Genomic DNA, 23,569 nt, shown 5'->3' on the forward strand with positions numbered 1-23,569 from the left:
GGTACCTATTTTATGAGAAGCATTTAGTTTAGTGCAACTAACATCATTTGGTTAACAATACACATACAGAAGTAATTTTTTATGTATTAATTGGAACTGGAATGAAGGTGGGTGCCCAGTTTCAGTTAGTGATTTGTTTTTCTAGACAGATATTCAGATGATTCACTCAAAGTATTTTGACAGCTGTGTTTGTATTCTCTTTCTCCATTTCTCAGTGGTCTCCCTAGGTGGGATTTTAATAAATTTCTTTTCTGTAATAGAACTTTAGTTCTTATCATTCAGGGGTCTTCAGCTGGCCAGGTCTCTCTTATACATGTTTCAGTTTCAGGGAACAATGCATTGAACAACATGTGGCATTTAATACATTTTCTGCTGGATGGTATGACCTGGTGGTTCTTGGCAAAATTGATGCCAGCCAATTGGAGAAAGACCCATGCTTCTGATAGTGATTTGAAATATCCAGCCATGATACAGGCGGTACTGCATTTCATCATCTAGTGAGAAAATGAGGCAGTACACTGATGATTTCTTGTAGTTTTGTATGGACAATTCCATTATTGAAAACATCTTTTGTTTGTGAAGACGTGTTGAGCCATATGTTAATCACCTACTCTTAGCTCCAGCCATCAACCTACTTCTGCAAGTTATATTCTGCAGGCCCGTTTGTGCTGTGATCTTTGGTTCAACCTTGCACCTCGTGCTTTTTCATCTGCACTTTTAGCTGTTGACAGAACTGTGCAATTTGATTTTAGTCTCTTCACAGATACCTGGATTGGCTCTGATTTAGTGTAGTCTTTCATTTTGCAACAATAGAAAGAAATTTGACATATTTGATCGGTCACCATGCAGAGATAACAATTAATGAAATCTTACAAAACATTTGTTCTCATATTTGATTAGTCCATATTCTTCAGTTAATAGGATTTCTGTAACTGTCAGTCATAGTGTGGATCAGGCCTTACATTTTGGTTGGTACAACTTATGGGGCTAGTTGAAATTGTTTTCTCAACATACCATTTATGCATATATCAGGTTCATGAAGAGAGGATTGGTAGGGTGCATATTTTTGACATAACTTGCTTATTATTCTAACATTAAGCTGACAGTTTACCAATCTTCACCGCTAGTCCTATATAGCTAGTACAACTAGTATTTATTAGTATGTACCAGTTAGTAGAGGAAGAGGGAGAGGAGTCTCTTCCAAAAAGAAACAGTATTTTTGAAAATCAGTCCATTGGTGAGATTTTAATATCTATGTTGCAACTGTAATAAGAGTAGCTGCCATTGGGATAGATGACTGCATACACAAATGGTTGTAAATATGTTGTCATCAACAGGATGCTCAAAGGCCTCACAATGTAACGAAAACTCAGGAACACTAAAGCCTCTCTTTGTCTCCTAGGAGATATGCAATGTAAAACAATAAGCAGACAGTCATTTACCTGAAGGCTGTATCACAGTGTCTTCACACAAGAGGACTTAATTAAGGTTACACAGGCAATGTTAGTTTTGGCATTTCCAAAATCTGAGTGCTTGACTTTGCCACCTTAACGTTCTCTTAATATTGTTTTGTGTGTAAAATTTATTTAGACAGAACTAAAGAAAAGGAGAAGCACAAATACAAAAGAAAGTATGCTCTTACAAGGGAAACAGCACTGTTAATTCATAGTGATCCATCTTGGCTGTTGAAGGTATAGTGTGTATCTATACAATTTTTGGTTGTTATAGTGGATGTTTATATAGGTTGGGAATGCATGTTTTTCCATTGCTAGAGACTTAGTTGATTAAGGGCATGACTTTAGATTTAGTAGAGTCATAGATGGATCCTTGAGTTCTGGGGAAAAAAAATCAGTTCTCACCTTATACCTCAAAGACAATCGTTTGGAGTATATATAAGGTCAGGTTACTCATGACATTATATTTTATGATACAACGTCAGGGGAGCTTCAGAAGTCTCAATGGATGCACAGTAATTTAAACAAGTAGCCACGCCATGAACCAGGAACATACCTGTTGACATTTCTCTCTGGAGTTTTGGCTGCTTAGGCTGTCTATGGACAATTTAACAGACAAGCTTTTGCCAGGAGAATTGTGAGTGTGATTAAGTTCACAGTTTAGAATATTTTGGTGCTCTCCATAGGTTCTACTGTTCATGGAGGGATGGCTGCTCATGTATTTTTTTTAATCCTCTGATAGGTCTGATCAGGATTGTAAGACTTTCTGGATGCAGATACCTAACTGCCACCATTTATTGAAGTAATCAGTGCATAGGAGTAGGCAAGTTTGTTGAGGTAGACCTAACTTCTCTGCATGTTTTATTTTCAGTATAGCCATTAGCTTTCTGTTGAAGAAAGTGTCTGAGACGGTGGGAGATTTAGAAAGCTGAATATATGCCTTACCTTGTTTGAAGCATGCTTCCCATGCTTTTCCTACTGTCCCCAAAACAAACAAATTCTGTGTTTGGGATCTTTTTGGGAGGTCAGGGTGCTGCCAGAGTCAGGAACCTGACTCTGTGGAGAACAAGTTGATCTCTCAGTACCAACATATGCATATGAAGTATTTTTTTCTGGTGCTTCCCCTCACAAAAAGAGATTATTCCAAAGAGGTTATTCTACTATTTCCTGTCTCAATTAGAAGTTTACTTCTAATTGAATAGACTTTCCTATATTGGGGGAATATTAATTTATCCAACATCTTTTAATTTGATATATCTATATCTACAGTGTTTCTAATTTGTTTTTATGCCAAATTGCTGTCTAGAAGAAACACAGAAATCTACTAGGGAAAAATTAAGGCCAGTGCAGCATCCGATAAGAGAGCCAGAACCCCCTCTAGAGCTTGCCACAACCAAAGTGAAAGAAGAGACTAAGAAAAAGGCAACTGGAAGTTGTTCAGAAAATGTAACAGGAGAAGCTAGGACTGAAGGATGTGTAAGTAAAATGATTACTCCACTTAAAGCATGGGCAAGATTTCAAACAGCAGTCTAATGCTATTATATAGTAAACAGTATTATATAACCAGTATAATTTCTTTTGTCAGAAGCAAGAAGTTTTTTTGTGGAAATTTTCTGTATATAACTAATTTTTCAGTAAGTTCAGTGGTCTAATTTTCAGACAGCTACAATTCAGTAGAAACTGGACCTAGAAATCTCAGCCTTGGAACAGAATTCAGTTTTTGAAGTTTGCCTGTCGGAGAGTTTTTAACATCTGCATGTATGGTGTAATTTGGATGACTATGACACTTTAATTCTCATTCATTCATTCATTCATTCATTCATTCTTCAACTCTTATTCATTCATTCAGTATTTCTAGGGTCAAATATTGAGGTAAGCATTAGCTAAATTCCATGTCCTTTCATTAACAAATACACGAGTGTGTGCACTCTCTGACATCAGTTTTCAAGTAAATTCACCTTTTAAATAATTCCAGAATTTATCAGAGCTTGGAGTACATGAGCTCAAACAACGAGAAGATTACCTGAAGCAGAAGAGGGATGTACTGATGGCTATGAAGGAGTCAAGAAGTAATGTACAGTCACCATCAAATACAGATCAGAAAGAAGAGGCATTATCTCCTAAAGAGGTGAAGGGTGTAAACGTTTTAAATCAGCATGGCTAGCCTTGTCTAAACCACAGAGCACTTCAATGAAAACATGGATATTGCAGCTCAGTACTGAAACAGGACAAAAGAGCAAGCAAGGAATTGTAGAAGTAGCAGCAAAACATCTGTGCACAATTAACAACAATCTAATCATGAGAAGGAAAGGAAAACTTAGTGATTAAATGAGAATTAAATATGTTTTCCCACAATAGTACATTTTCATAATGAATTTAAGTTCAGAGTTCATGTAGTGAAATAATTGAACAATATTGGCTAATTGACAACTTGGCCTAACCTGCTAGTGAAATGGGACTTTTCTTACTAGTTCCCTCAAATATTAGTCCCTTTTTTTGCTATCATATGCAGAACAATTTTAGTGGTCATTGATGTGAGTTAGATTTTTTTCCAGAATGTAAGATCTTATTTTACGGAAAATTTAAGTATGGTTAGTTCTTTTTCTTTGAAACTTAGTAAAATGTGTTGGGTATATGATAAGTGAAGAAATTGCCTATGGACTCAGTTAGTGTTGTGGAGTTTGCAATATTAAGTCTGTAGAAAGGTCAGGCAGTCTGAAGGATGGATACTACCATTATCTATCTTGCCATATTGGGAGCAGTTTTTCTGCCAGAGGAATGGAATCATAGGAAAGCTAACAACATCTCTTTAAAACTAGCACAATAGCCTGTTCTTAAAGGCACTTCCATTTCCTGCCTTTAGCTGTCTTTGAGGGATGGCCTAAAAGTCCATTGCTGTTGTCTGTCATTCTGTGGTAGAGGCAAGAATAAATTTAAAGCACCTGTTTAGCATAATGCAAGTAGACTATACTGCCTATGAGTAGCAGCATCACAGCCAAAGAAAGGAATGTTTCCTTTTTTTTTTAATTGAAAATGCAGATGACAATACTTAGCGAGTACTGGAAGTATGGTAGGAGAAATGAAGATGCCAGTGCTTGTAGGTCTGCTTTTTGCTGCCTGTTCAAGCAGAGGAAGAATGGAATCTGTTATTTCTGGATGAGAGATCTTAAATTGAGCAAAATTTCAGCCTTGGGCACCTGAACCATAAAGCATTCTTCAGCAGAGTTTTCTATGAGGTTTTTAAAAATGACTTAAATGTGTAAAGTAAAAAGTACAGATTGTATACTCTCTAACAAGTTATCAGTTGTTTTCACTAGCTGATGGCAGGAAAAAAACCGTGCTAAACACATAGGTGTTTGCTATCAAGTGGTTGTTTGCATGTACATTTTACTGTGGCTGTATATGTACTATATATAAGGGTTTTTTTTACCGTAGCAGTACCCCTACAGCGTGTCCACCTTGTTCTTCCTCATGCTTTTGTATGGAGGGCATAAAAGGGAATGAGCTTTTCTCAATGTTTAGTTCTTCTGTACAGCCATGTACTGTCTGCTCACAATTTGCTCACAATTAGCAGTTTCTTTGTTTTCCTTGTTTCCTAGACTTTTTATTCTTGTCAACAATCAGTGAGATAATTTGAGTTTGGCTTCCATCACATAGCTTCCCCTAGCCTAGCAAGGGTTTAGGTTGTAGCCGTGTTGGTCTAAGGATATAGGCAGACAAGGTTCCTTGGGTGAATTTGATATCTTTTATTAGACCAACCCAAATGGTTGGAGAATAGTTTTTGAACCCAAAAGCTTGCTTAATAACTATTCTCCAACCATTTGGGTTGGTCTAATAAAAGATATCAAATTCACCCAAGGAACCTTGTCTGCCTAGCCTAGCAAGGCCTTCATCTGAGATCAGCTAGAACCTCACTCCCTACGTTTAAGCATTTTTTCTTCCAGGTCTCCAGGCTTAAAAATCTACACCTATTTGTGACGGGACTATGTTGGCCAGCAGTGGACTGCACTCGTGTCTTGGCTTTCTGAAAGAGTCCCATGTTCCAGGGAAGTGTGCCATTTGCAAGCCCGTCATTTCCCAAGCCAGAAAAGTTTGTGAGTCTGGGTTCTTAAGTATAACCTTGTTTGGGTAATATCTGGGCCCAGCCTTAGAACAGGAGGTGAAAGATCCAAGAAGGCATAAATACTAGGGAGGGAGCCTGCACTCCTCCACATTTTTGTTGTTATTGAAGTCTAAAGTTGGGAGGAGGGCAATGGAAGGAGTTGAGGAAAATATTTACAGTTGAGGTTCCTGAAAAAGTGTTCCTCATCTCTTCCTTGCTGTTTCACTTCTGAGACCCTTTGGCAGCAATGCAACACCAACGAACTTGGATATGCCTTAATGCCAGGGCGTAGTGCTCCCTGTTAGTGTTATAGGATCACAAGGACCAGTAGAGGGAACTCTCAACATCAGCTTTTTCAACACCAGCACTGAGTCTGCAGCATGATGGTGGGCTTCCTTATTCACTGAGAATACAGGCACTGGTGTTTTCAGCCTACCCAGCTGTGCAACTCAGTGACCACTCTGTCCTTCAGTTGTACTTCCTTTCTTCAGTGGGAGACCTCATTGTTCTGCAGGAGCCAAATTTCTCACTGCTATCATCTGTGGCCTGCCACTGACACTTTACCTGCACAATTGTTTCCACTGTCATCGCAACCTCTTGGCCTTTTATCTTCTGTCTCCTTGTTTGACTTCAGTAAGGACCAGGATTTGCAACATGCACCAGTGCTTATCAAGGCTGTATCTTCCACAGTCTTTCTCCATCCCACTGCAAGTACAGGCTCCCACTGGGGAGAGGTATTGGTGCATGCAACTCCTGACTCAAGAATGGTGGTAGGCAATTCCCAGTAGGCGAATTCAAGGAAAGGTCTAGATACTGTTCCTTTGCCTTCATGGGTTATGAAAACAGAGCCTCCAGTAGCAGTCAGAGGCATACTCCACCAGAACCAACACATACATGACATCCTTTCAAAATGTCCCTCCAGACACTTGAAGGCAGCCACCACAAGCAATATTCATGCCTTGAACAAACAGTGCAGTCACTGAAGCTTCCAAATACCATGCCACACTGGGGAAAATGGTCCTGCAGTTGCTATTCATTAATGAGTTATCCACAGCAGGATGTGCATGTGGCTAAGCACTCAGAAGGAGAAATTTATTTCCCATAGTGATTGGAGAAGTGTAGTCCATAGGCATATTTGGTATCTTCTCTCTTTTCTTCCTGGGTGACCTTCACATCCTGAGATTCTGATGTTGAGAGGAAACCTGACCAACAGGATTGTGCAATGTGTCTTACGGTGCAGAGCATGAGGAAGAGCAAGGTGAATGCGTGCCAGAGGAGTACTGTTAAGATACCATGACTGAGGCAAGTCTTCAGGCTTGAGTTCACAGGGTGCATGTGCACTCACAGTGGAGTGTGCATAGGACCATATCACACTCCACTTACTATTGTAGCTTCACTTTGTTGGTCATAGCCAAAACACTGGCCTAGAAAACCCAACAGTCTTCTATTTGTGGTACAATCAATGCATTTTTAAAAAAAGACTACCATGAGTCATAAAAAGATCTTGCCAGAAAAGCTGTCTCCCCTTACATGCGTACACGCAGCTTCAGTTATTTAGTAGCGCAAAGTTGAGTCTCTCAGCAATGCCTTTTTTTTCCTCCCCCCCTTCCCTGCTGTTTTTATTCTAATCACCGCTTTGTAGTTAGCTCTGCTTCCTGCAGTCTCTTCACAACATCCAATGAAACCAGCCTGCTGCTTACAAAAGCTTATGCTATGCATCTCTGATTCTGGTAGTCTGTAAGGTACAAATCAGCCCTGCCTTCTGCCTGAAATCAGAAAATCATTCCAGTTTAGGATGCAGGAGACAGTTTACATTACTCCAAAAGCAGTGGTCCAGTGATGTCGTGACTGTGGTGGCCCAGGAATTATGCAGGATTTCTCAGGGCGATCTCTTTAATGTCTTAGATTCAAAAGCTTATCTAATTATCTCAACTATGCAGGTGGCCCAAGAAAAGATTATCACCCTAAAAATCCTTCTCTCTCCAAAAAGCAGGACAATCTCACCTGATGAAATCTATGCTACCCAACATCACAACTCAAACAGCCCGTCTCTTATTAAATCCAACTACTGATTCCGCTCTAAAACAAGGGAAAGAAAAGTGAAGTCCAAATGAGCAAGACAGGGAAATTCAGAAATGCTTCCTTTGCACTGTTGCACGAATAGTCAAAGAATACACAAGCTGCTTTTAATATAGGATTGAAACACTGTTTGCTGTGCTACATATTTCATGCAGCTGTAAGTCCAGCAAAAGATGATTGTTTTGATTCCCAGCTTTGTGCTGAAACTTTTCCTACTGGAACAAAAAATTGGAGATAAGAGATACAAGAATCAGGTGCCAGGTTCAGGCCCTAAATCCAGAAGAGAAAAAAGTTAGATAAACTTGCCAGCCTACTCCTTTCCGGTTTGCTTTATATCAGTTTGTCATACAAACAATTGGTACAATTAGTTTTGAAGTGAAAAGCAGAAAAAAATGTGTGGAAATATATTGAGGACGCTCCTCTTTCAATCAAAGGGTATTTTTTTTAAATTGATATGACATTGCTAGAAATGCAGAAAATTTCCATGTTGCTGCCTAAATGGTGATTTACATAAAAATCCCTTCTCTCTTTCATTTTGAGGCTTATGTTCTGTTAAGATCCATTTTTGCTTTGAGTACATTTGAGACTTTCTTGTTTTAAAATTGAAATGAGCAATGTCCCTTCTCAGGCAAGAACCCCAGCAAGAAATGTCTAGTTGACATCAGTTATTGGCACGCATACATACAATAGTAGCTTCTCTTCTACTTCTCCAGAAAAGATGTTGCAATAAGAAAGCTGTTAATTACAACCTCTCACAATAACATGTAGGAGCTACGCCAAGTATGATGTCACTGACAGAGTCACCTTAACCTGCAGTGAGCAAAATGCTCATTTAAAGAAAGACTTTGAGGAAGAACTGGATGTAAAAGTAGTTAAATTACACTGGGATGGCTTTAAAATGCGCTAACTAAAGGACTGTTAGAAAAATTCAGAGAACCTTCAAGGCACCTGGAAGAAATAAAAGAGCGCGCAAAACAGAGATGCAAGTGAATCAATGCCGACTTAACCTGAAATAGCAGTTATTCTGGAAGACCAAGATGATAGAGGTGCCAATGCAAAACTGGTTCTAGTTTGTTTCTTGAGGTAGCACATAACTGGAATAAGAGCCAATGTGAAGAGTTTCTTTAAAAAAAAAAAAAATCCTCTCTTCCCCCCAGTATTTTTTTTTTTTAAATTCCATGGAATAAGGTTTTAATAAATCCTCTCCTAACACAACTGAAATGCAAATATAGTTAGAAAAGTTTGTATAAAAACATTGTGACATTCATGCAGTTGTTTTCATTTGAAGTTTGCTGTTTTTATAACATAATGTTTCTAGTATCAAGTACTGCAAACTTTAACTGGAAAATCAGGAACGATTTAGCTGATATCCTGTTATATTGTGCCAAGATTGAAGACTACCGTGACAATTCAGACAATGCATTGATTTGGGATAAAGCACCTCACTGTACCAAAGCAATAAAGGTTCTGTAGTATGAAAACACAGCAATAACTCATCAGGCAGTAGGTTAAAATACATTTTTAATTCAACAAGTTGTTGGGCTTAAAAGCCATCTTAATTAACAGAGAAGAAAAATCACTAACAGCTCAATACAGAGCAAAGTACACATTATGAGTAAGCTTTCATATAAAAATCTTATAACAAAGTACTTGGGGAATTTTGGAGAGGATACCAGATTTGGCACTCTGACACTAAATAATTTCAGTAGTTGTGTAGATAGAAGTGTTGTCCTTGTCCAGAAGGATCAGGGCAGTGGAAGGATGGAGGCAGCAACGTGTCCAGGAAAAAAGGACTCTTCTCCCAAGCAACACAGAAAACCTAGAAGTCATACTTCATATGGAGAGCGAGCTCAAGGGATCAGGGAACATAACGTGGCATGGGCAGCACCAATTACAGGTGCAGTTTGTTTATTTGGTACCAAGTACATCAGTACACAGAGATCAACAAGCCATGTCCTAGCTTTGTGGGTCCTTCTGCCTGCTAAATGCTGTTTGTCCCAACGCATGCTGCATTCCACCTCTTGCCCCCCACTGCTGCTCCAGCCCTACCTGCTTTTTACCCTTGCTGCTGAATTTACCGCTCAGCATTAGCCACAGCAACCTGCAGCACTTGGCAAAGTTAAGTGGATACTGTGGCAGGGCACAAGAATGAACCCTAACAGGGGATGGTTCCTAAAGGTGCTGACCCTAGCTTCAGAGGAAGAACACACTCTGAACATGTGTAGTGACAGTGTTTACTATACTCTGTGCAAGACAGGGTATAATCTTCTTTTTGAGGGAAGATAGGCATGTTGTTGTGAAACAGAAGAGCAGAGTGCCAGATGACTTGCCAGAAGTACTCTGTCACAAGTGTTAATTAAATCTCTTCAGGTGTCCACCCCACTCCCCCCAAGTATAATCTTCCTACTTTAAGATGGAGCTTGCTCATCTAGGTTCTAGTAGGTTATAAGTACAGGGCATTGAACTCAATCCTAGAAGCTGCTCCAGGTTTAAGATTCTGTGGGCATCTACACGTGCATTTAGGTCTAAATTTAATGCGCATTAAAGTGATTTAGGCTCATGTCTACACTTGTGTATGTTAGAGCGCATTAACAACATGTGCATGGGCTGATGCGGGACTGACGTTAGTCCCAGGTCAGTCCATACACAGCATTAACGCTCCTTAATGTGTCTATACATGCAGTAATGCACTTTAGCTATTCACACCTGAAATTGCCATTTTTAAGGCACATTAAGGATATGCACATGTAGACACATAACCTTAATGTGCTGTAGTTCATCATGTGTAGATGTACCCTGTATCCCATAACAGGGCTGGGAGCCATACACTGTGCAGGCTGCACACCATGGGCCTCTTGCACCGCACCCAGTGCAGGAGACAGGAAACAAAAGCTGGAGGAGGGAAGGGTGGATTGGCCCTGAGATCCTGGTAGCAGCAGGAGGCAGTGGGGTGAGCAGTACCCAGACTGGGAGTCCAGGGGCTGAGCTGTACAGCACACAGGCCACCAGCTAGACAGGCCATGCCAGAATGCATCATTCCACCACCAAATACCTCTAACTGTAGTGACTTGGCAAGTATACTGTGGCTATTAGGATACCTTCAACAATTGGAATTACTTAGATCAGAAGTGCCCAAACTTTTCCTTATTGCATACCCCTTTCCAGCTTTACCAGCTGTCCTCCTACCCCTACTGGCAGGCATTTTATATTTTAACCCCTTAAATGCCAACTACTGTAATGAATATTAAATCTGCCATTACAGTTTCTCCCATGTACCCCCCAGAGATCTCTTGCATACCCCAGGGGTATGTGTACCACAGTTTGGGAACCCCTGACTTAGAGGTAGGGAAGGGCAGGATCTTTTGCATTAATAAAATCAGTTCCTATCTGTGGCGCTCGATGCAGATAAAGATTTCCATTTTGTTTTTAACTCACCTTTATGCACCTCGCTGCTGTACAAATGTTGGATATGAAACAAATTGGGGGCCTCTGGCTGGGGAGCACAAAGTGCACTTTGGGGATGCAAAGGATGTATGATGCTCCCTCTTCGTGCTAACAGCCTAAAGCTAGGTACAGACATTCAAAAAGCCCGAATCAGAATTAATCTAAGTTACATGGATTTCTGGAAGTGCCACAGTTTAGATTGGTAGCAAACGGCACACATTCACCCTTTAGGGGCACATGGGGAGGGGGAGGTGAAGGGGCAAGTCTCAGACCAGGTTCTGACATTTTTAAACCAGTTGATATGTGCCAAACTTCTGTTCTGAAACTGGTATTGACTGGTTTCTGATCACTTATACTGGTAAAAACGTAATGTCTGTACCTGGCCTAAGTCTGACTATGAAATAAAGCTGCTAGTAACATACCTACAAGATTGTTACAATTTTCAAGCCTTGGGAGGTCACCCATATTGCATTTTTTTATTTTAATTTTTTGTTGCTGAATTCTGAACTGTAGGGAAAAAATCTCTTATTTACTGTCTGAACTGACTTGTGGTTTTGTGGTATATGCTTAACATTGGACCTGTCAAAGGAAGATTCCTCTTATTAAAGGGTATTTTTTCACCATTTTCCACAAGGCCATTGAGGTTACTTACTGTAACAGAATTTTAATTTTGTTTTCAGGAAATGTCAGACGAGGAGAAGCAAAGACTGCTGCTAAAGAGGAGAATGCTCGCAGCAAAACTTAAAGAAGAAGTTATTAATAAGCGGTAGTTCAAGGAATTTCAGGCCATAGGAAAAGAACAGAATTTCATCTAGAATAAATTATTTAACCAACAACTTGATGTGCTTGCTTTCAAACATATTATTTTTATATATGCATTTTACAGAATATGAGCAACTCAATTCTTCATATACATAAAAACAATGATGGAGCTGAAACTGGATTTAAAACTCATTTACCATGCAGGCTAAGATTTCTGAAAACTCAGTTTCACAAAGATCAGCTGAATCTGCTAGATGCTGAACCCTAACAAGGTGAGGACCTCAGTAAGGACTCAGGATCCAAAATTTAGGCACCCGTTTTTTAAAGCCGTGGCCATAGCCACTTAATAATATGTAGAACAACAATGGATTTTAAATCATTCAAACACTTGTTAAAGCTAGAGATAAAACACTTCCGTCTCAAAATGTATTAGAAATGTTTACAACATGGAGAATATTATCTGAAAACTTCTTAAAACCAGAACTTTTTCCTTTTATTAGAATCTGTCATTGTAGCAAATAATTATGTTCAGTTGTCAAAGTTTAATTAGCTAACAAGGAAATACTGCTTGATAATCTTATGTTTAAGACACAGAAAATGCAACTGAAACCTTTGAAGTCAGGAGACACAGGCAATTTCCATGTTAATTGTAGGCTCCTTTATTTATAAACTTCCCTGGCCTTTTTTCAGTAACCCGTACGCATGTTTTGTGCAGAAGACATCACCTTTTCAGTTTGACACGTTGCTTTGTTTGGTCTCATCCCAGAATTCAAGATCTTGAAATCAGTGTTACCATTTCATTTACCATAAATGCTGCTTAGACTAGTCATCTCAGAGGAAAAGAACTGCCCCCCATCTCTCCTCCACAAGACCTGTATCTGCAAGCTTTCATCTAGAGCAGTAAGTGAATAAAAACCAACCCAGCCAATCCAAATTTCATGTAACTTTTTATTAAAATAGCATTTATAACTGATACATGTTGGCAGATGTAATATTAAAAAAAATCTGCAGTGGAGGGGCCCCAGGCATTAGAATGTGGGCTGTACCATAGCAGAATCCATACAGGATATGGTATATCGTAGGGAGAAGAATCTTGGTTTGCCTGAGGCAGGTGATCCTGGAGATTAGCTAGTCAGAGGGAACACAATGTGTCACCCATAAAAAGGGTTTTAAAAAGTTTGATAAAAATATCCAAAGCCTGAAGATAACATCAAATGTCTTTTCCTATAGTTTTATTCTAGAGCAACTAGATCCATGACATTCACATACTGTAAAAAAAAGCTCAAAAGCTGGTCTGAATGTATCCTTAAAGCTCCCGACAAGTTTTCAGAAAGAAAATTAGAGGAAAAACAATGAAAGCACATTTTGGGGTAATCCATCTTTCTTTCTTTTTAAAAAAAACAAAACCAAAAACCTGATAAACTAATGTTACAGATCAGGTGATGATTGATGTTTTGAGCCTCTGAAGGGGAAAGGCACATACTGCATGACTTTTGAGCTTCTTCATTAAAGGTAAGTATAGATTTATAGGAATCTGTTATCTTTAAGGGGGGGAGAAAGGGAGACTCGTCACAAAAAGCCACAACCCTGAAGTGGAGATCAGGGAAGGGAGCAACTAGTTACAACACTGCAATTTTGGTTGAACCAGCCAAGGATTGACTTCCTCGCTGCCTTAGCTTTTAAGGTCTCTTATTTCAGATAGATAGGAGGGGGAGCCCCATTCTTGGTTGCCTGGAGCCCACAAGGGGCAACAATGTATTTCCCCCAGGTCCACGCACATTAACTGTCGCCCATCAGAATGCTTTGTGTCCAGCGTGTGGGTGCTCAGAACTCACACATTCTGTCTGGTAGTTGAACTAGTGGTATATACTGACTGTTTAAAAACTGCATGTCTCATTACAGTATACTCTAAAATGGTCACCTTTCAAAATTAGGATTTGACTTACCATGTACAACAAACCAAACAAAAGCAATAATTATGGAATTACAGGGTCACATTTTAATTCCTGAATTTTACAGTTCAGCATTAATATCACCACATGTATACAAATGGTGTAAAACAAGTACAGTGGTATTTTTAATACAAAATAAACTTCTGTTTTATGGAAAAAACTATACTTCATATCTACACAGACAGCCCATCTTTTCCAAACAATAGCTAAAATTAAAATTAACTACAAAAATCTCCAAAACAGGGGAACTGCTTCAGTTTAAACTATTCCAGGAGAAATGGACCCATAACACGTATTACAAGAGTGAACTATGTGGTGGTTTCCAGCTGTTTTCATATTTTAACATCTCTGATACATTAATTGTAATTTGGGAAATTTCTTCTCACTTCATGATCTCAGATCATATATGGGCACACTAACATTAAAATATTTACAGTTCACTGCTGCTCTGAAAATAAAACCTCAAATTGTTTGCCTCCATCAATTGACCTATTCTGTTGCAATTTGCTTTACATACATGGAATGTGCTTCTTACTTTAAAAAAAAAAAACAACAGCTTTCATATTACACCCAGATTCAGGTGCTGCATGTTGATTCTGCCTCAAATCGCCTGGTGCACTATTAGTAATAATTCCATCTTGGTCCAAAATGACTCAGGTGTTAAATGCCACTAAATTCAACACTACTCAAAACTGGTTAGTGTTTCTTATTACCACCTCAGTTATACAATTTAAACTCGCAAATGTGAAAATACACTTGCTGCTCAAGGAAGAGAGACAGCTTCACTACAACAAAGCAGAACGTGACTCAGTATCTTTCGTAACGTGAGGTGCTGGCTGTACTCGTGTAGTTTACAGCACTACTTTATTAGTGCTAGCCGTTTCTCAGTATTTGCTCGAGAGCTACTGATCCTTGGCATAGATATCACTGGATATCTAGTTTAAAAAACAAGCAGATTAACACAACTGTCCACTTTGAATCCGGCTTCCTTTTTCTCTGCTTCAAATCATGAACTGAAAAACCCAACAACTCAACATGCACTATAATACAGGGTCCTACTTGCACGGGCAGAAGCATGGTTGAATTTGCAACTACTGGTCCCAAAGTCTGGACTTATTTTTCTGCAAATAGAATTCATTTTCCCTTCATATTTTAAAAAGAGGCAATTGCTAAAACACAACGGACAGCACCATTACAAAATTAAGATTACTGGGTTTGAAGTTGAAGCTTTACATTTTTTCCTAGCTGTTACACACTGGGGAAAACCCTGCAATATTAAAAATTGTTTACCATACTTATTTCCCCTCCCCAGACCCTCCCAAAACCTGAGACTTTCCTTGTTGAGAAGCCATCATCCAGGTTCTGAATACTAACCCACCTTTTTTTTTTTTTTCTTGACAGCCTGAATGGCAGACTCCTTATTTACTAGAAAGATATTAAGTTCCTTGGAAGCCTTGAGTTTATAGAACTAAACCTTTCTAGCTGATATACTGAGTTTCTTTTGCTACTCCTTGTATTATCTTATATATTCAAGGGAGAAAGCTTTCTGATTCAGACTCTTTTTAGCTCTTTGAACAGTTGCAGCATTTGAGACCCCACAATAAAAGTTTATTCCAAGGTTTTTATGAACCAAGACGAGGTCTTTTCCTTGGAGATGTCTCCTCCTCTTCATCTTCCTCTTCATCATCAGGATAATCCACCAGGCCAACTAGACTTCCCTGCCAATTGTAAATAAAAAAAAATTTAAACTGCAAAAACTAACTCTCCCCAGAAATGTGCAACTATATGAAACCAGCAGATGTCCCTTTGTCAACTTGCGGATGCACAAGCTTCAGAAGATAAGTCTATTAGGACTGACTTCCACCCACAAAAAGATAGTTTTCACAGTGACTAGGCATATGAAATAAAGGTGACAAGTTATCTGTTGAGAAAAGTTTTCACCAGCAAAATTAATTGGGTCAGGCTGACCTGTAATATTTTATAGTACAAATATCTAACAGAGAGAGATTATGCTTTCTACATAAAAAGCAAGCAAAACGGTAGTTACCAATAACTGGAATACTTTGAGCCTGTCCACACGTGTACTCTCACCCACGAACCTTTGACCAGATACTTTTTCCATCGGCAGCACTTGTCTCGCCCCCAAACCCCAGATCCCAAGAGGGTGATACTTAACAGTCTGTGCCTCAGAGAAACAGGCAGGGGGAGCAATGTGAATATGGTGAATGTTTTGAACTCCAGTTACTTTCACTCGATAAATTCCAAAGCAGCGCACACGTGCTCTGGGGTTGGGCTCCCGAGTCCCTTTTTGGTGAACAGCAACTGGAGAACCATCCTCTCAAAAACAGCATCTGCCCTGGAGGCCATAACAGTGTAACACTTAGTGGGCACATACTTAGCTCTCTCTAACTGACTTGCAGATACTGTATACTGAGATACTGTGAAAGGAAGTATGGTAAACACCTGGGCTCTGGCAGAGCGGTGCAAATAATGGCACCTCCAGTTTTGCACGGCCTGATATCCATGTGGGCAAGCTCTGGATTGATATCCTGAGCTCTTAGGACCTTTCACTGCAGCTGCAAAGAACTGCAGAGTTAAGGAAGGACTTGGTCCTAGGAAGGTGATAAGCCAAAGCCCTCTTGATATTGAGTGAGTGCAGAGGAGAAGGTTTGGGCAGAGTGAGTTTCTGGAAGAAGGGTATTGTAATCCGATGACTCGGGCAGAAGTCAGAAACCACCTGCTACAAGAATGGTGTGTAGGTCCTCAAGATTTTGTCCCTACAGAAAGGGGTGGATCATTCACTATAAAAGACTTGTATCTCACCCACTTCCTGCTGAGGTAAATCAGTGCTAGGATTTTTTTTTCCTGGACAGGTGAAGCAGACAGCACCTTGCCATACACTCAAACTGTGGGCTCAATGGGAGCCAAGAACCAAATTTAGGTCCCACATGGGGACTGGGTAAACCCTTAGCTAACACTTTAGAAACCTGTAGGCTAGATGAGAAGAAACAGCTGTCAACTGGCAGAGAGCTGAGGCAGGATGGCTGGCAGCTGCATGCCAAACACAGAGACAGGTTCATGTTCTTAAGCACCAAGAGACAGGACAAAGTTTGGGATAAAATCAGTCAAAGTGAATTTTCTACGTGGCACCAGATGGAAATCAAAGCCATTCTATGCAGCTAGCAGAGTCCTTCCTATTGTGGATGAGGATGGCCCAACTGGGACAGAACATGTGAAGAGCCATCCAGCATCCAGGCTGTGAGATGAAGAGAATGCAAAACTTCGTCCTAGTCCTAGAACTGTGCCAACCATGCAGGAGCTATCAGGAATACTGCCACACTTTGAAGACTACCAGAGGGATCAGAGGTGTGGGTGGGGCTGAGGTGTATAAACCTCCTAGCCAAGGAATCAGGAGCATAATGGACAGGGAACACAGACTTGTAAGGCCTTCTTCTGGAACAAAAGGACCAGCACTTCCTATTGACCAAGATTTCAAAAAAATGCATCCACAATCCACCCAGTCTTGTGGCACAGGGAGATGATTCTGCTGAGACTTTCTGCCATGATGTCCTGAAGGCCTAGGATGTGTTCAACTGAAAGTTTTATTTGGCGATGGATACACCAAAGCCAGAGGTGACCTCTTCCCTCATTCGAAAGGGGAAACACTTCTGCCACGCTATTTATATGAAATACAAAAGCGTAGCAGACAGATGAGTTGCACATGATAGCTCTGAATGCAATGAAGGCCAAGATTTCCACCTTGAATTACGGGACACCGATGTGGAGTTTCACTTCTTCCTTGTCCGGAAACCCTGCACATGATGATGAGCATCAGTATGAGCTCTGCATCCCAGAAGAAGCATCCATTACAACAGACACCATCAGAAGAAAGAGCATAGTTTTGCATAGATTATTCTGGTCCCCCCCATCACATGGGGCCAACACAATACTCAGGACCACTACGATCATGCTTAGAGAATGTGTCCAAAATGAAAGCTGCCCATGTCCCGGGGTAACATCTGGCCTGTAGTGCTACAGAGGTTCAGGTAGCCACACGGTCAACTACAGAAAAACATGCTCTCATGTCTGTCTGTCATGGTGAACCATCCCAGATGGTAAAAGGACCAGGAAGAAAAATAAAAAAGGACTAATGTTCCAGGGAAGAAGTTCAGGGATCAATGTGATGGTGCTGGATGGCACAGAAAAAAAAAATGGGGCCTAGGGTTAGAGGGATATAGGTACTAGGCCACTAGCCCAACCAAACCTCACTGTTCCCTTAGAAATAAATGGGAGGAGAAACAAAAGGCAACAAACTAAGGTGAACTGTCTGAAAGAGAAAAAGGCATAACTGAAGGCCAAGTCTTGCGAAGCTGAAAAGCATTAACATCATTTTAAATAGTCTTTTGTTATTTAAAATAGTTCATCATGTTATTCAGTATTGGTTTTGTGAGGTGCTTAATACTTCCTTAATTTAGTCCCAAGAATCCCCATCTTGCTCCCAACACTATTTACACTTCCCTTTTTAAAAGTCACACAATGAACATTCTTCTAGGCTGTGGGTCTGAGTTGCCAATTTAAAAATAAAACTACCATTTTTAGGATGACTACGTGAAATCGCTACAAATGACTCCCTTCTACTTGCATGATCTGAAGAGCTTATGGTTCAGAAACAGAAACTGTACATTTAACAGAGCTTTATATCACCAGGAACTCAAGTTTCAACTAGCTCCCCTCCCTTGTGTGTCTGCTTAACATGATCATGGATTCCATGATAGTGGTTCCACCAACTCAGACAATTAAGAAAAAAAAGGCTGTATTACATATGCCACATCATTAACTAGTATGAGAAATGTTGGGGCACAGAATTAACTATGTTATGACTGCAACAGTCAATTATTTGGAAATGAGTCACTTCATATGCAGAAAATGCAGGTTTGGTGATTACAGCTGCCACAATTTACAAGCACTATGCAGCTGTAAAATATGGTTTGTAGCAGGGTCTGATAGAATAAGACTTAATATAGTCCAATCAATGGTTTCATTAAGAGGTTTTGGATATTACGAACAGCTCATATCCCTTCTTTTTCTGGGGTACAGAAGCTTTGCTTTTACTCTCACCTTAGTGGCTGTTACTGCTGTAGTCAAGTTTGCATTCTTTGATGAAGAGCCATTAGAGTTTGTTGGTGACGTCTGAGCTGCTACAGATTTACTGTTTGTACTATTTGCTCCATTAGCTGCACTGGCAGAGTGGGAAAAAGTAAATTTGAATCCACCAGCAGAAGTCCTTTTTGGGAGGTTCTCTTTGTCTTCACTCTCCTTAGCTGAAAGACAAAAATGTTCATACTGAGCATACAACAGTTGTACAGTATTTTTACTAATGCACACCCTAAATATAAAGACTGTAAAGAAGGGAACGTGGAGCTGAATTAAATTCACAAGCCACATGGCACCTCCCCTCTCCCTCCAAAACTGGGGTGCATGTCTCAAGCAAGGAACTGATTTCCACGTTGGAATGGCAGCACTGGGCTGTGCTCACAGAGGTGAAGGCTCCAGCTGCATGCAGCAGGGACAGAATCCCCTTGGTCAGCATCTGTCTCTTCTCCTGCTGCAGACTGAGGAGCTAGGGATTTAACTCTCTCTCTCAGCCTTAATTCGGCAGTGGCTGCAAAATGGCTAAACCTGTAGCTGTTGGCAGAGCAGCAGGGAGAGGGAGTGACAGTGAAGAAGGGGCTTTGAACTGGTGGCATGGCAGGAAAGGCTCTGGAAGTATCTTTCTTCCTTCATGCTATCTTTCCATAACAAGGGACGTGTCTTATTCAGGAGTGCGCATATGCAAATAAATATGGTAGGTCAAGCCAAAAAAAACGTGTACAATCAAGAGGGTTTGTTAAGAAGGTAATAGCAACTTCAATCCACACTACAAACTTACAGTTAATTTACTGATGAGAATACAAATTACTCCTTAGGATTCAAAGAAGGAAACTGCTAATGCATTAACACAAGACAGTCCACATAGGAACCAAACACACAATATACAATGATTAGAATTTTCATTTGTGTATATTTGAAATTAGAAATACCTTTTTTCGTTTCCATAAATTTTTCATAACTATCTGGAAAATCATCCTCTGGTTTTGATTTCTCAACTGGAGGTACAACAGCTTCACCTTCTTCCTCTTCATCTTCATTGAACCACATTTCTTCATCCTCCTCTAAAGCTCTTGCATCTCTGCGAAATCTGTTGCTCCGCAATATAGATGGAACACTGTAAGAAATACCACAAAATGATTCAAGTTCTGTCGGTGGTTCACAAACAAAAAACCCCCAAACAAGATACCATGTCTCATTAACATAATATAAATTAACCCCCCCCCCATCCAAACAACAGCAGACTAAATTAGCTTAACATGGAAAGTTTCTGGTGCCTTAAAACAAATAATGAAGAGAATCCAGCATAAGTCACTTAATTAAGTCCCAGTTTTCTCTAGGCACTAATATAAATTAATAAATAAAAATCCAAACAAAGCACCAAAAAGTAAATTTGAATCTGCATGACAAAAGTTTCAGAGAATTCTACTCACCTTTCCAAATTCTTATAATCGTTTAAAAAAAAAATCTATTCCTAATTATGTTATACAGGTACATACTGCTGTGTCCTAAGAACAGCCAAAATGTAGCTTAGTCCAATTTCTTTTGTATTTCTGCGAATTTTCAACAAGAAAAAGGATTCTTCCAACCCTCATCCAATAATTCATTATTTAACATGACAAGCTCCACAAATCATAAAATTGTATAGTCATGTTGTGTGGAAATAAGAACATGAAATATTAAGTCACTGAACATACAACACAACTAGTTTGGGAAATCCTCTAGGAAGAGCAGCGAGGGATATCAGAATAATTTCAGCCTCAAGATATATGAACAATACAATACCTGTTCAATTTCTGATTCTGTCTGTCTTTTTCTTGTTCATATTTAGTCTTCAGTCCCTTGAACGTTTGAACGTATTCAATGGATTCAAGTGCATTATAAAAGTTTTCAACTATATGTGCAATAAGTGACTTGATATCTTCCTGCATAAGCACAAAACAATATTTAAAATTGTTAAGATGTAAAAGATGAAAGGTTTTCATGAAAGCTAAGAGCATTTTACTACAATTACCAACTCCTTTCCCAAAATGGGGAGGGGAGGGGAAGGAGGGAAAATTAATGTAAGAGGCAGCTAAGGAGGCTATTTGAAGTTCCTCTTCATTGGGGGGGGGGGAGAAGAAATCAATCTTTATGTTTAAATCAGCAGAAATGTTTCTAAACAGAAAAATAACCCTTGGATTAATATAGTGCTTATTTCTAACTTCCTGCCCCATTCCCATTTGTGGTATCAATATAAATTTCTACAGGGATGCATCTAATGCTTTTCATGAGCTAGTCCCTTCATGTGAAAAATAAAAAGCAAAAACAAATAAACTGGGGATAAAAACTTAATTTTTTATATACTGTATTTACCCAAATCCAAGATGACCCTGAATTTAAGACATCCATGCTCCCCCAATAACTAGATTCTAGACATGTAAATTTTAAAATAAATTTTCCATGTCTGGAAGGGTTGTTTTAAATTTGTCTCCTCCCACCACTGTAGTAGGGCAAGCAGCAGCAAGGGGACAGAGGTAGTCAAGTAGGCTGCCCCCTCCTCCTCGCCATCCATCCTACCCAGCAATTAACTCTCCCCCGCTGCCTCCCCCGCCTCCCCCTCCCTCCCAGCCTGGGGCCCTTATTCCTTCGAATCTGGTCCTCCCTTCCCATCTTCCCTCCTCGGAGCCAGGGACAGAGCTGCTGCCACTGCCGATGCACGGCCAGGCAGGTGCTAGGAAGCCACATGTGCTCCATGCCAGAGCAGGGCTCAGCTGTAGTCAGAGCAGTGACAGAAACGTAAGTGGCAGGGGGCTAAGGCAGGGGGCTAAGGTGGCAGTGAAGGCGTGGTGATGGGGAGCAGCAGCTGTGATGCCAACTCTAGGCTTGGAGTTGGAGCCGTAGCTGCTGGCCTCCTCCCCAAAGTTGAATTCAGGGAGTGGGGCTGGAACACACCCTTACATGCAAATAAATACAGTAATCTTTTTGGTTCGTAGTAAGGGGCAAGAACCAGTAGTTCCCAAGCAGTAAGTGACATGCTGAAGCGGTTCAGCTGTTGCGTCTCTCCGCACTCAAAGGCTGTGTCCAGATGAGCATGGATGTTTGTTTCCTGGGGACAGCTTGTGCCGCTGCTACTGCCCAGCAACCGTGCTGGCCCCAGCAGCCTTACCCTGGCTCTTAGGGGCCCCGGGGAGCTGCAGCGCTCCTAGAGCTGGGAGCCTGGTTGGCAGATGGAGCATTGCTCCGACTGGCCAGGCTCATTCTGGGTTGTGCACATTGCTGCCATGTGCACTACCCCGCTTTTTTTTTGCGTGGGTTTTAAAGCCCCCTGCACTGCAAGGCAGCAGCAGGGGGGGAGCCTGCATGTGCAATGTGTGGCGCTGCAGAGAGGTGTGTGCAGTACCACATACTGCAAGTCCATATTTGTTTGGATGCAGCCAAAACATTTAAGTTTGAATTATTTGAAAACCCCACGTATTTCTCTTTCTTGTTAAGAGCAGTAGCTACAGCAAGGATGCAGAAGCCAGTCTTCTACTCACAAAAAGCTCCTAGACTTACTAGGAAATGTGTATATCCTTAAGACATTCATACCAAATAAGCTATCCCAGGTGTTCCTACGATGCCTCTTCCCTCCCCAAGCAGCACAGCTAGTTTGCTGGTCCTGCTTCCGTTAATACTGTCTCCATTCTATTACTCCTCCAAAGGCGCGCTGAGCATGAGCAGCTGGTCTAAAATTAACACTCCTCTAGTCTGTGGTGATTTTAAGGGAGGCTGTTCGCCAGTTCCAGGTTTTCAGGACTGGGGCTAAACATGCTCCCTGAATTAGTGAAAAATTCTAAATACAACCAGTTTCCGACGGGTACTGCTAGCTGCTCAGGACTACTGCTGTTAGCTGCCTCCTTTCACCCACAACACCGAGATCTATTTTCATGCACGACTTCCCAGGTCAGAAACAGTTTGCTTTACTTTGTTGATCTTCAGGGCAAATAGCAAGGACCATCCATTTAATTAGGCTTTGGGGAGGAAACTAAAGTGGACAACCCAATTTTAATTTTTTGAGCATACAAACGATACCATGTTAGATACCTTTAGTCCTATTTACGTCCACTTGCTCACAGGTAACTTATACCATCCTAGCTCAGCTCTTTGGAACTGGGTCCAACAGCTGTGGTCTCTAACATTTTGGGGCACTATTTGCAAGACAAACTAGTTTCAGAGGCTGGAACTTGCCCATTTTGGCTTCCAATCAAGAATTTTCAATTATTCAATGCCAGGTACTGGCCATGAGTAAAACAACAGCCCCAAATGAGGCAAGTAACAGCCTTCTCTCTCCTCCTCACACACACGGCATAAATGAAAGGCCTTCCACTTGCCCATAGGCAGTTCCTGGCAATCCTATCTGGTCAAAAAGCACAGATAATAGATACTTATATTTCCATCTAACAAAAGACATTTAAAAACTCAAAAAAACCCTCTAGATGTAATTTGGTACTAATACATTTACCCCAAAAAATAGCAAATATTACACCAGGCAGCTGACTGATGGGTGCATAAATATATAAATATATAAACTTGGATGCCCATTTAATAGGAATGGGTTACGAAAACTAAAAACTAATCAACCCTCTTTTCTTGCTAGACCAGAGATC

At 40.4% G+C, this 23,569-nt stretch overlaps 2 protein-coding genes across 6 annotated transcripts in view; one reads left to right on the plus strand and one right to left on the minus strand.

Annotated features, from left to right (window-relative positions):
- CFAP36 (cilia and flagella associated protein 36) overlaps nucleotides 1-11,915 on the plus strand; it is a 53,533-nt gene extending 41,618 nt beyond the window's left edge. For 2 of the 3 annotated variants that reach the window (XM_006272486.4, XM_019500717.2), the window contains 3 exons: nucleotides 2,761-2,930; nucleotides 3,430-3,582; nucleotides 11,760-11,915. In XM_006272486.4, coding sequence (XP_006272548.2) covers nucleotides 2,761-2,930; nucleotides 3,430-3,582; nucleotides 11,760-11,849 — 413 coding nt within the window. In that variant the 3' untranslated portion in view covers nucleotides 11,850-11,915. The remainder of the gene's footprint in view (nucleotides 1-2,760; nucleotides 2,931-3,429; nucleotides 3,583-11,759) is intronic. The other variant, XM_014595074.3, reaches the window with a different exon arrangement.
- An 856-nt stretch (nucleotides 11,916-12,771) lies between these two features.
- Nucleotides 12,772-23,569, minus strand: part of PPP4R3B (protein phosphatase 4 regulatory subunit 3B) — a 43,353-nt gene continuing 32,555 nt past the window's right edge. For all 3 annotated transcript variants that reach the window (XM_019500714.2, XM_006272485.4, XM_019500715.2), the window contains 4 exons: nucleotides 20,727-20,866; nucleotides 19,874-20,058; nucleotides 18,912-19,114; nucleotides 12,772-15,511 (listed from right to left, as the gene is read on the minus strand). In XM_019500714.2, coding sequence (XP_019356259.1) covers nucleotides 15,416-15,511; nucleotides 18,912-19,114; nucleotides 19,874-20,058; nucleotides 20,727-20,866 — 624 coding nt within the window. In that variant the 3' untranslated portion in view covers nucleotides 12,772-15,415. The remainder of the gene's footprint in view (nucleotides 15,512-18,911; nucleotides 19,115-19,873; nucleotides 20,059-20,726; nucleotides 20,867-23,569) is intronic.

The sequence above is a fragment of the Alligator mississippiensis genome, chromosome 1 (genome assembly GCF_030867095.1).
Source record: "Alligator mississippiensis isolate rAllMis1 chromosome 1, rAllMis1, whole genome shotgun sequence".
In the NCBI taxonomy this organism is placed as follows: domain Eukaryota; kingdom Metazoa; phylum Chordata; order Crocodylia; family Alligatoridae; genus Alligator; species Alligator mississippiensis.